Below are 13526 nucleotides of genomic sequence, written 5' to 3' on the forward strand. Positions count from 1 at the left end.
CTTTTCTCAGTTATACATCTACTTAATATTATAAGTAATATATAAATACTTGATATTATATCAATTATATATACTTAATATTGTACTAAAAATCTCACAAAATATACTGTACTGTTGGATAAATTCAACTCTAAAGGTAATAACATAACTGATGTCTGCTTCTAAATAGTTTAAAATTAGGTAGTTAGACAGATACAGATGTGAACAGATCCTTTTTCAGATATGGAAAATAGTCACATTTCCAAACTATCATATCCTAACACAAATTAATTTATCATGTTTCACCCGATTTAAAAAATAACATTTAATTACACAGCGAGAATTCAAAAGGTGGATGTTGCTAGACAAACTCAGTCAGACAATGAGGCAAAAGGCAATGAATGTTTTTATTTGTTAATCCACATTAGCAGCAACAACAGAAAAATCATTAATCACCCCGCCTAGCATTAAAACTCTGACTCCACTTATCACTTCTTCTTTTAAAATGATAATGTAAAAACAAAACGAATTGCAAAATATATTTTATTTGAACTTACTGAAGTCGGAATCATAGGAACCAGATATTTAAATAAAGTTTAAATCTAAAGTTTAGATTTTAAACATAAAATTTAAATCGTTTGTTTTGAAAAGTATATCCTTGAAAAGTATTTTGATATAGATGGGAACATTTTCATAGAATGGCAACTATTTTTCACCTACTGTTTAATGAAGTAAACTGTTGAACGATGTAAACTGTTAAATGAAGTAAACAGTTAAAACCAATGACATAAAAGACAAGCAAAGCAAAGGAAACATGTTATAAAAGATAAGTATTACAGCATTCTTAAGTATGGTACTTTATAAAATGAAAACTGGGATGATGTCTTCTGAGATATCAACATATTTATAAGGAGCACATGGTATGTGACATACTTCAGGATGCCAAGAATTGTAATTAAAACTCAACCTCTATAAAGTGAATATAAAGCTAATAAGAGGAATATTTTTAAAGGTTGGGATATGTAAACTACAATAGCAGCAGTTTGAAACAGAAGAGCAAGAAATAAAGGGAAATTACATTACATTAGTATGAATGTATTCAGTAACTTCTGTTGGAGATTATGTTGTTATATATGCACAATTACAGTTACTTTTCAATCAATGCTTTATATGCATAAATTGAAATTACCTGATAATTAAAGTTTCTGAAATTCACTACAGAAAATACACACGAGCATAAACAAATGAGGATATTCTCTCTCTCCTGTGAAAAAAATGTGTGGGTAATATATTACATTATAGATAGAAATTGCGTACTTGAAATAACCATACAACACTTAAATACTACATGGATACTATTTTCAGCCAAATTGTTTCATATTTAAATTTAAACTTTTATTTTTTTCATGTATCTAATGCAAGATTTCTAAAATTTTTATTTTTTACTTTTTATAATGTTAACTGAAAAGGAGGGAGTGCATTTAACATAAAAACAGAAGATGACTCCTGAGATTTCTTATAAATGTCTTAATGTCCTAGAGATGTGGGCACTTGTTCCATAGTAAATTATGGATGCCACATTTTACAAAATCCTTACTGCCCCTTTGAATTGTGCCCTTCCTCCAAGATAAGAAGCTATGACTCAATTGTTCAACATGGAATTATAATGAAAAGCCTTTCTAGTTCTATCTTTCCGTAAATGGGCTCTATTTCTTGTAATTCACATGACACTCTTTGGCTGTGGCTGTCTGTTAAATTTCCTGTTTTGGACTAGTTTCCGCAAACCAAAACAAATAGCTCACAGAAAAGGCAATGGCAACTACTTTCTTTCTTCTTTTTTTTTTTTTTTTTTTTTTTTGGTATTTTCAGTTAGATTCTTTCTTCTTAGAGGTACAGAGAAAGGGAGGAAAATAGCTACAGACATGGTGTAAGTAGGTCACAGCAGTTTCAATGCACCAAAAAATGTGACATCTCCATCCAGTGATATTTGTGCATTTTCTCTTGGTATTGCAAGTTGGAGTTCATCTCCTTCTTCCAGTTTTGCAATGCCTGGGAAAAAATGATTTACAAGAACTGTAAGTGGTTATACAACAGAAAAGAAAAGAACCTTAAATAAAACTATTTTGTTCTGTAAATAAAAAATGTTAACATAGGCATTCACACTTCAAAATACACCAACGGACTTCTAAACCATTACAATTATCTTAGCCTAAAAAAATTTAGAAGAAATAAGCAAAAGGAGTTACAACAGATATATATGCATTTATCACCCACTCTTTAAAAAATGGAGTTCCCCAAAAGAAGCCCAATATATAACTTTTTAAACAGTTAGGTAAATCATGGAACATCCCTTGATAGAATATTAAATGATTAGTGATGAGTTTTGTTAAATTTTGTTGACAAGGAAAGTTTTTATAATAATGTTAAATAAAAATGTGAAAAATTACACACACATACACATACTAGATATTCCTAATTATAGTTTTAAACATACAAATGAAAAGCATAAATATTAAAAACTGAAGAAAACACCATTTCTTAACATACCATATTCATTAATATGTTTTTCTTGAGAGTCCAGACTATGGATTTAAGCATTATCTGGATTACTTTTCACAACCTCTTATATTTTGTTTTCTTAGATGACCACGTTTGTCTTTATAATTAAAAACAACAATGTAATTAACTCTTCAAAAATGAAGAGTGCAACTAATTTACAAAGACAAATGCATCTGTGAATTAGTAATACAAAATACATTCAGGGACTACACTCAATGTATCAGGTAATTCTTTACCCCACCTCAAAGGAAAAATATGAAGGAGAAGAAAGAAGAGGAACAGGGGGAAGAGAAGAAATAAAGAAACTAACAAACAATAAAACTGTCATCTGAATTGTCAATACTTGTGGCTATTTTTAGAACAGTTGCATTGTTTCATTAGCATAGTGAAAATGTACCTACATAAACACATGTATGTTCATGTCTATTCTAACCTAAAGCCCAAAGCATACAAATTTGCTCAGGCAGCAGCCAGGGGGAGTTTATTTATTGAACATTTACTACGTACCAGGCACCCTTCTAGACAAACGTGCAGCAGTGATCAAGGATGACAAAATTTCCATCCCCACTGGGTATGCTTTTTTGTAATGGGCAAACACAGAATACAAACAAAAGAAAGTTTTTTAGGACTTATTAAAAGTTATGTGTACACTTTCTAGAATTGACAAAGCATTTGAGGACTACCTTAAGTAGTAAGAATAAAAAGATTGAGATTTATTTGTTGAACAGAATTGTCGTTTTCATAGAGATTGGAAATGACCTAACATTTTGACAAAGACCATAGCTCACAAAGCATTAAGTAATGTTAACTCTAAAGATGAGGTGGGTGTGAACAATGATAGAATCTATTTAACATTTTAACACTAAGTTATTGGCTATTTCAATTCTTCCAGATTACAGCAATCAGGTATAATTTTTCTAATAAACATTTTATTAATACAATAAATAATAAGATTCAGCTTTAGGTATATAAGTGGTTCTTTGGTATTATGTTGGGTTTCTTAAGTTGGCCATTTACATCTTTTCAGGTTACTATGGAAACATTTTATGTACTTATACTCTAATGTGTGGTTTTAAATGGCTTTAAATAAATTTGCCCTAAAACAGATTAAAATTGCAAACCTGAAACTTCCTAGAGGATGGTACTCATATACAACAGTAAGCTACTAGTAATGAAAAATATTTTCGAAGTCCGGTGAATTATTCTTAAAAAGTGAGACACCTTAAGAAATCTAGCAGAGTCCTCTAAGAGCAAGTAAGTGTAAGAGGAGCAGATGACTAGAAAAACGTTTTAAAGAGTTACTTGTAAAATTTTTAGTGCTAATAAATATAAATAAATAACAGATTGGAGTAGTCTTACTGTTTATAAATATTTTGCAGCTCCAAACTATTAGTCAGCACTGGGTGAAAGGAAACATCTCTTTATGAAAATTAGGGAATTCTAATTTTATAAACTTCCTCATCTCCCCACCAATGCTATCTGTGGCTGCAGATCCAGAATGACGTCATTTCTATTATTAGAAACTATTTTCCTTAGTTTCTAACTGACTTATTGGGCATTTGTTTGTAAATGCCTTTGAAATACAGTTTTTCAAAATGCATAGCCAGCCTCCGTTCCTGTGTGTCACACGGTCATTCATAGTAACCATCTGGAACTGAAGCCATTCCTCAGGGTTCTGGATTTTTACAAAATCAACAGAGAAAATAAATGTGCTTAAGGTAAATATTTTTCTTCAAAACCAGCCTGGATTAATTTTAAATCACCCTTGAAAAAGAAAATGAAGGAAATGTTGGCAACTACAGCTGAAACGGACCTAAGGTGTACAAAACCTGCCGTGCTCTCTGCCTCTCACTGCTCCTGGGTGCAAAGGTAGGTTTGGGCCTACACTTTCACATTCCTAAGTCACCTGTCTGGTGTCCATTGACACAAGATGTCACCTGTATGAGAAAGAAGCCATTGTACAACTTTCCCTTCCCCTCAAACCCGGCTGGGGCATTTCTTCCACAGCATGCAAGAAGAGTTTTGGTTGCTCCCAGTGTGGAGCCAGACTGGCTGGTTTAAACCAAGTCTAAAAATTAGTAGCTGTGTAACCTGGGACAAGTTATGTTACTTCTCTGTGCCTAGATCCTAACTCCCTTAAATGGGAAGATTAAATAAGCAAGCATATATAAAATGCAGAAAAGAGTGCCTGGCAAGTGGTAATCACTCTATCCTTGTCAGATATTATTATTGTTGTAATTAAGTGTTGAAAAAAATACATTGGAATTTTTCTCAGTGTAGAAGTTACTATGTAGAAGTACTATGTACCATGTACTATGTACAATGTAGAAGTTGCTATGAAATTACTACCCTTTCTAAATGCATATAAAAATGGTAAAACTATTAGTAATAATTCCATGTTTCTCAATTAAAACAGACTAGCTTATCATTCAAGATTTAAAAAACACAAAATATTGAGGAATGTCTTTCTGTCTATTTGTATGTTAGGGCACCATCCTTTCATTTTTGCATTTTGCAGCTCAGATTTTTCATCAAACTCTCTTCATTTCACAATTAGCAGGGTGTGAGAACTATTATTTACCAGCTGAATAGCAGGAATTATTGGGTAGTGTTTCAGGCATATTTTGAATACATCGAAACAAAGTCACCAGACTCAATTCATCCCCAAAGACATGGACCTTTTTCCTCTGAATTAGATGTCCCATGGCATAGGTCTTATCAGTGTATAAAACCTGAGAAACAAACCAAAAAACTTGGTCAGAAATGAACACAAAATGGGAGGCTTTGAACAGTAAAACCAGAATTAGGGTTTGAACCTACCTGACCATATATAAAAAAGTAGCCAGTTTCTTTGACCAATATTTTATTATCTTTTTCTTCTAGGGCACTTCCCCTTTTAAAGCTGAGAAGCCATGGAACAAATGTGTAAGATCCTGCAATGAAGAGAATCATTTATAAGGAAAGAAACCAAGAAAAGCAGTTTTCACCTCCATTTAGTTGTTAAGCTACCTCTGAAACATAGAAGATAATTCCATCCTAAAAAAAAAAAAGAAAGAAAAAAGAAAAAAAAGAAGGAAAAAGGAATACAAGTCACATTACTGCACTGGATTCTTTGCCATCACTTATATGTTAACCTGGGTTAATATATCGGATACAAGAACCTGAGAGCTAACCCTTTATATGAATGTCTGGGTTTTCCCTTTATTGGTCTATATTTCAGCTATTTCATAATAAAGGCTAATCTGGATAAGAGAGTTTGAAGCAAAGAGTGGACGAAATTTCTCTGAATAACACACTAGTAGAGATTTTCCTTTGATTCCCAGAGAGGAAAGAGCATCTGAAGAGTTTGGCAAAAGCTTTCCAGAGGAAGAAATCTCTCCATTCCTTGGCCCAAATGTGGCAACAGAAGGGAGCCTACGGAAGAAAGAAGAAAGTGACTCAGACACAACCTTTACTAAGAACGGTCAAGGAGCTTTGTAACAACGATCTATGATATTTGAGTTTCAATGGCTTCTGTTCAGTTCAGTGATCATTCTCCTCCATTACTCAACAAAAGTCACTTGGGGAGTGACAAGGAGGCCACTGTGCTCAAGGGTGAGGTGAAAGGGACAGAGAGAAGACAGTAGCTATCAGTGAGTAGGCACATGGGGGACTACGTTGCTGAGCCAGAATCTGTAGGTGCGTTCGGACATCAGAACCCATTAAGAGAGCAGAGACACTCCTTTCCTGTGACTTCATACTTTACGTGCCCTGGATTTCTCATGGGTGTGTCAAGTAAAGGGTGAGCCCTAAGGCTGGAGATTGGGAAATTTGGGGAGTATAAATTAAATGATGTAAAATGAATAAAAAGAAGATTAGGGGGACTGTAATATAAGGATAAAATAGTAAAATAGAGGTATGGAAGTTAGTCTAAAATCATACTTTAAATGTCCCTATATAATTGGTAATGGTGGACCATACCTGTGTCCAAATTCCATCCTGATCATAGCAAAAATGAAAACAAAATCGATAATAAAATGCAGAGTCCACAACAGACAGTAGGCTAGAAGCCCAAGAAGACAACAATCTTTCTAGAATTTAGATTAAAGAACATTTTTTTCTGTGGGTCTTCATGAGGGGCACAGGATGATGTGGTAGCTAACAATGTGTTCACATTCTGTAAATACAACTGCCAACTGTACGTGCCTTCTTCATATAGTGTTTCCAAGGCAAACCAAATATATTTAAACTTTTTCCAAATAAAATTCTTTCTTGATCTTATGTTTTAATTGACAGATAAAATTGTACATATTTGTCATGTACAACATGATGTCTTGAAATATATAGGCATTGTGCGATGACTGAGTTGAGCAAATTAAAATATATGTTACCTCGTATAGTTGTCATTTTTGTGGTGAGAACACAATATCTGCTCATTTAGCATTTTTCAAAAAATATGTTTTCATTAACTGTAGTCACCATGTTGTACACGAGATCTCTTGAACGTATTCCTCCAGTCCAACTGAGATTTTGTAACCTTTGATCAACGTATTTTCACCCCCACTCCCACCACCCCAGGCACTGGTCAACACCATTCTACTCTCTACTTCTTTGAATTTGACTTTTTTTATATTCCACATATATGTCAGATCATGTAGTATTTGTCTTTCTGTGCTTATTTCACTTGTTATTATAATGTCCTCCAAGTTCATCCATGTTACTGCAAACAACAGGGTTTCCTTCTTTTTATGCTGAATAGTATTCCACTGTGTATATATTGCACATTTTCCTCATCCATTCATCTGCAGATGGACACTTAGGTTGATTTAATATCTTGCTATTGTGAACAATTCTGCAATAAACATTGAAGTACAGATATCTCTTCTATGGTCACACCACTCCGAATGCACCCTATCTTGTCTGACCTCAGGAGCTAAGCAGAATTGGGCATGGTTAGTACTTGGATGAGAGATATCTCTTTGACACACTGATTTCATTTTCTTTGGATATATACTTGGTAGTGGGATTGCTGGCTCATATGGTATTTTATTTTTAATTTTTAAAGAAACTTTTATACTAATTTTCATAACGGCTACACTAATTTATATTCCCATTCCAAATAAGATTCTTGAGGGAAGAATATAAAATAACACATTTCTGATTGTTTCTAAGGAGTAAGAATCCTAGGTGATAACAAAGCAAATTACATTGCAAATTCAAGTTGAAATAAATAACATTTCCTTAGTCAGATCTTTGAGTTCCTATTACCATGGACAGAGGGAGGAAAGATGTCAGGGAGAGTGGGGAGGAAGGATGGAGGATCTATGGGTGGATCAAGAAACTTCCCAGGTCTTCTTCAGACATGCTTTTGTCGGCCTGTGCTTCTTGCTCACTCCCAGGAGCCACCTCTGTCACTGTCTCTCACCAAGGGTGAATGTGCCTTGACATAGGCAGGTCTAATTGGCTTTTCCCAAAGAAGGGAACACTTTCCTTAAAAGAAAAGCCCTCTTGTATAGTAATAGTTAACACAAGATCACCTCAATGACAAATTACAAATGCAAAATCATCATCGCCTCTTTTACGATATAATTTCAGTGAAAAGATTATAATAAAATAGTTTTTAATTTTTTTTAATGACATAATGTATGCAAAGCACTTTTTGGAGTGCTGAAAAATGAGGAAGAGTTAATACAGTTACTGTCATTATTGTAAAACACAAACTGATGACTTCACCAAGGCAGTTGCTTTCATAGTTTAATGATATTCATTTGATGCTTGGAGTGAAGAGAGCTTTTAAAAAAATAATACACTTGAGAGATACTAAATTTTCTGAGCTAAAGGGCCATTTATGTTTGGTTCCCTGTCATTTTCCCAGGGCTTAACATCATGACTGACCCACAGTAGACATGCAGCAAATATTTATTAAATTAATGAATTCAAATTTAAACATAATATAATTCAAAATAGCAATGTACTGTAAAAATTAATCACAGGTATTCAACTGTTTTTTTTAAAGCATTTTGCTACCAAGTTACTGAAATTCTTGGTAATGAAATGCCCTCCATCATAGAGCTAGTATATTCTCTTAAATTGAAGTAAAATACAAATTTCTAAAACGACTTGTCTACATTCCAGCTAGAGATATTTGTTTACTAAAATTTTATAATAATTTAGATTGATTTGTTAGATTTTTTACATTAAATTTATATCTATAAAATTAAAGACCCACTTCTTAGTAAATGTCACTGGTGTATTGTCAGCATAGAAAATAAAACAAGTATGTAGTAGATCTCTATTCTTACTGTCTCTTAATATTTTATTTAGGCATTTTATCATCTCTTTCTGGCAATAATCTTATTAAAGTGATAGAGAACATATTTACTTATTTTTATTTATTGTCTTTATTCCTTCCACATCCACACACACACATATGCACATCCACATACCTACCCGGGCTCTCTGCAAACAGGAGGTAAAGACTAAGTTTAATTGCAGACAGCCTAGTGAAAGGTTGAAGAAATACCCTGGTTCAGGGGCTGTTTGTAAACACCAAGAGAGATTTTTATTTTTATTTTTTGACTTCTAATGTTTAACAAAATCTCTGTCAGGATGAGGATTAGTGATAAAATCATCTCTATCAGGCCAGTAAAAGAGATAATAGAAGGACTCCTGTGTCCACACAGGACAAGGAATAGAGTCCAGGCACAAAAAAAAAAAAAAAAAAAAAAGTATTTTGGAAAAATTACTAAAGAAGTGAACAACTGCAGTCCACATCCATCAACAACAGAAAACCCTGAGGATGGGAGTAATTTTGATTTTCAGATTTGCTACATTGTAACATCCTAACTGTTCAATTTTCAAGAAGAAACTTCAAGGCATACAAAGAAAGAGAAAATTATGAACTATTCAGTGGACCAAAAGAATAAAGTCATTATTACAAGATTAATACTCAATAGCGAATCACTTTTCTACCAGTGATCTAACACTTTTCTACCAGTAATAAACAAGTGGAATTTGAAATTAAAAACATAATGGCATTTAGACGATTACCTCAAAAATGAAATACTTAGGAATAATCCAACAAAATATGTAAAAGATTTAAAGCACTAAATAAATGGAAAGCTATTCTATGTTTATGAACAGGAAGAATCAATATTGTCAAGATGTCAGTTCTTCCTGTAGATTCAATGCAATGTTTTTTGTTGTTGTTGTTTGTTTGTTTCTTTGTTTTCCCCAAGTCTTGCTCTGTCGCCCAGGCTGGAGACAGGGGCGCCATCTTGGCTTACTGCAACCTCTGCCTCCTGGGTTCAAGCAATTCTCCTGCCTCAGCCTCCCGAGTAGCTGGGACTACAGGCACGTGCCACCACACCGGGCTAATTTTTGTATTTTTAGTAGACAGGGGTTTCACCATATTGGCCAGGCTGGTCTCGAACTCCTGACCTCATGATCCCACCTTGGCCTCCCAAAGTGCTGGGATTACAGGCATGAGCCACCGTGCCCAGGTGACTCAATGTAATCTTAATCAAAATCAAAGCAAGTTGAATATCAACAAACTGAGTCTAAAGAATATATAGAGAAGCAAAAGACACAGAAATGCCAACATAATATTAAAGGATAAGAACAAAGTGGGAGAACTAACACTACTCTACTTCAAGATTTACTATAATTGATTTTAATAAGATTTGGAATCTTTTTGTCTTTACCCTCCTTGAAGTTTACTGAACTTTTTAGATGTGTAAATTTATGACTTTCTTCAACATTGGAAAGAGTTTGGCCATTATTTCTCCAAATATTCTTTTTTCAAATTTTAACTCTCTTCTCCTTCTGTGACTCTCAAAATGCATATGTTCATCTGTTTAATGTATCCTGTGGGTTCTCTTATAATCTGTTCACTTTTCGTTATTCTTTTTTAATTTCATTTTTAGAGCCATTTTAGATTCACAGAAAAACTGAGAGGAAGTTACAGTGATATCTCATAGACCTCATACTCCCTACAGATGCATATCCTCCCCCATTATCAAAATCCCCTACCAGTGATACATTTGTTACAACTGATAAACCTACACTGATATATCATGGAGGAAACTTAAATTGCTATTACTAAAAAAAAGAAGTGAAAATAAAAATGTTACATACTGTGCAATTCCAACTACATGGCACTCTGGAACAAAGTTAAAACTATAGAGACATTTAAAAAATGCCATTTCCAGGGGATAAGCAGCGGAAAGGGAAAGGTAGTTGGAGTGAAGCACAGAGAATTTTTTGGACAGTGAAAATACTCTAATATTACAATGGTGGATACATGCATTATACATTTGTGCTAACCTATAGAAAGTAAAACACTAATGTGAACCCTAATGTAAACCATGGACTCTGGATGATAATGATATATTAGTGTAGGTTTCTCAGTTGTAACAAATGTATCACTCTGGTGGGGGATTTTGATAATGGGGGAAGATATGCATCAGTAGGGAATATGAGGTCTCTCAATTTTTCTGTGAATCTAAAATGGCTCTAAAAATAAAGTTAAAAGAAAAAAGAAAAGTGAACAGATTATAAGAGACCCCCAGGAGACATTAAGCAGATGAACATATGCATTATGAGAGTTACAGAAGGAGAAGAGAGAGAAAATTTGAAAAAAGAATATTTGGAGAAATAATGGCCAAATTCTTTCCAATGTTGAAGAAAGTCATAAATGTACACATCTAAAAAAATTCAGTAAACTCCAAGAAGGGTAAACACAAAAGATTCCTACCAAGACTTATTAAAATCAAGCTATTAAAAGATAATGACAAAGAGGAGACCTTGAAAGCAGAAAGAGAGGCAATTCATCAAATATAAAATATGCTCAATAAGATTAATAGCTGATTTGTCATCAAAAACCATAGAGGCCAGAAGGCAGGAGAATTACATATTTAAAGTACTGAATGAAAAACACCATCTACCATGTATTCTATATGTGGGAAAATATCCTTAAAATGTGAAGAAAAATTAAGGTGTTCTCAAATAAAGAAAAACTGAGGGAGTTCATTGGTAGCAGACTTACCCTGTGAGAAATACTAAAGGACATAGAAATAAAAAAAAAATGCTAAGTGAGAACTGAAAGACATATGAAGAAATAAAGAATACAAGTAAAGGTACATACATAAGTAAATATAAAAGCCATTGTAAGTGTATTTTTAGTTTTTAACTTCTCTTTTTGTTTCCTATACTATTTAAAAGACAGATACATAAAATAATAATTACTAATTTATGTTAAGGGCTTACAATGTATAAGTGTATATTTTGTGACAATAACAACATAAGAGAGAAGCTAAGTTGTCATCAATTCAAACCACATTGTTATAAATTTAGGATGTTTACTGTAATCACCAGAATCACAACTATGATAATAACTTTTAAAAATGCACAAAAAGAAATTAAGAGAAAAACAAAATGGTGTACCTATAAAAGTCTATTAAAAACAAAATGAAGAGGTAATAAAAGAAATGAGGAACAAAACCTATAAAAGAACAAACTGCAACATAAGTAATTCTTTCCTTATCAGTAATCACTTTAAATATGAATGAGCTAAATTTAAATTTGGCAACTAAAATATAGAGATTGACAAAATAAATTTTTTAAAATCCCAAACTCATGATCTAATTATATTCTGCCTACTAGAGACTCACTTCAGATTCAAAAACACAAACAGGTTTTTGTGTTTCAAGATTTCAAGATCAATGGATGACAAATATACCTCCTTGCAGATAGCAGCCAAAGAGAACAGGGATGGCTAATACTGATATCAGAATAAATACATGTTAAGCCAAAAATTTTTATGAGACAAAGAGAGTATTAAATATTGATAATAGGGTCAATTTATCAAGAATACCTAATAATTATAAACATCACTCAACAGAACCTCAAGATATAAGCAGATATTGGCTGAACTGAAAGGAGAAATAGACATTTCTACAGTAACAGCTGAAGATTTCAGTATCTCACCTGAAATAATAGCTAGACCATCTAGGTAAGAGATCAGTAAGGCAATAGTGAACTTGAACAACACTGTAAACTAACTGAACCTAACAGACATATAGAAAACACTCCACCTAAAATCAGCAGAATACATATTTTCAAATCCACATGAACATTCACCAAGATAGACCATGTTATGCAACAAAATAATTCTCATTAAATTTAAAAATATTTGAATTCTACAAATATCTTGTATTTTAAAAAGATACGTTTTTCATCCTTTGACCTTAAAACCTGTTTATGTTTTTCAATCTGAAATGAATCTCTAGTAAGCATTGATTCTAGCTACCTTCAATAACATAAGGAAAGTTGGAAAACTCACAAATAAGTGAAAATTGAACAAATTCTTAAACAACAAATTGATCTATGAATAAATCCTAGAAGAAAATAGAAAATACTTTGAGATGATTGAAAATAAAAACACAACATAGCAATATTCGCAGGAAGCAGTGAAAGTAGCACTCAGAAAGAAATGTACAACTGTAAATGCCTATGTTAAAAAAGATCTCAACTCAATATTCTAAGTTCAGCTTAAGTAAATAGAAATAGAACAAGAAACTAAGCCCAAAATCGACAGACGGAAGAAAATAATAAAGATCAGATAATATAATAAAGAAAGTAATAATAAGGAAGGTAGATGGAATAAAGAATAGAAAAAGGGCTGGGTGCGGTGGCTCACACCTGTAATCCCAGCACTTTGAGAGGCCAAGGCGGGTGAATCATTGAGGTAAGGAGTTGGAGATCAGTCTGACCAACATGGTGAAATCCAGTCTCTACTAAAAATACAGAAAAAAAATAAAAATAAAAATAGCTAGGCATGGTGGCACATGCCTGTAGTCCCAGCTACTTGGGAGGCTGAGGCAGGAGAATCACCTGAACCTGGGAGGCAAAGGTTGCAGTGAGCCGAGATTGCACCATTGCACTCCAGGCTGGGTGATAGAGACTCCATCTCAAAATAATAATAATAATAATAATAATAGAACAGATAA

The 13526-nt window shown here is 33.2% G+C and overlaps 1 protein-coding gene across 2 annotated transcripts in view; it reads right to left on the bottom strand.

The window, feature by feature from the left end:
- Positions 1–367: 367 nt before the first annotated feature.
- The window catches only part of TNFSF13B (TNF superfamily member 13b), a 40853-nt gene continuing 27694 nt past the window's right edge, over positions 368–13526 (bottom strand). For both annotated transcript variants that reach the window (XM_055244338.2, XM_055244337.2), the window contains 3 exons: positions 5359–5471; positions 5120–5270; positions 368–2028 (listed from right to left, as the gene is read on the bottom strand). In XM_055244338.2, coding sequence (XP_055100313.1) covers positions 1916–2028; positions 5120–5270; positions 5359–5471 — 377 coding nt within the window. In that variant the 3' untranslated portion in view covers positions 368–1915. The remainder of the gene's footprint in view (positions 2029–5119; positions 5271–5358; positions 5472–13526) is intronic.

The sequence above is a fragment of the Symphalangus syndactylus genome, chromosome 15 (assembly GCF_028878055.3).
Source record: "Symphalangus syndactylus isolate Jambi chromosome 15, NHGRI_mSymSyn1-v2.1_pri, whole genome shotgun sequence".
NCBI classification, from domain to species: domain Eukaryota; kingdom Metazoa; phylum Chordata; class Mammalia; order Primates; family Hylobatidae; genus Symphalangus; species Symphalangus syndactylus.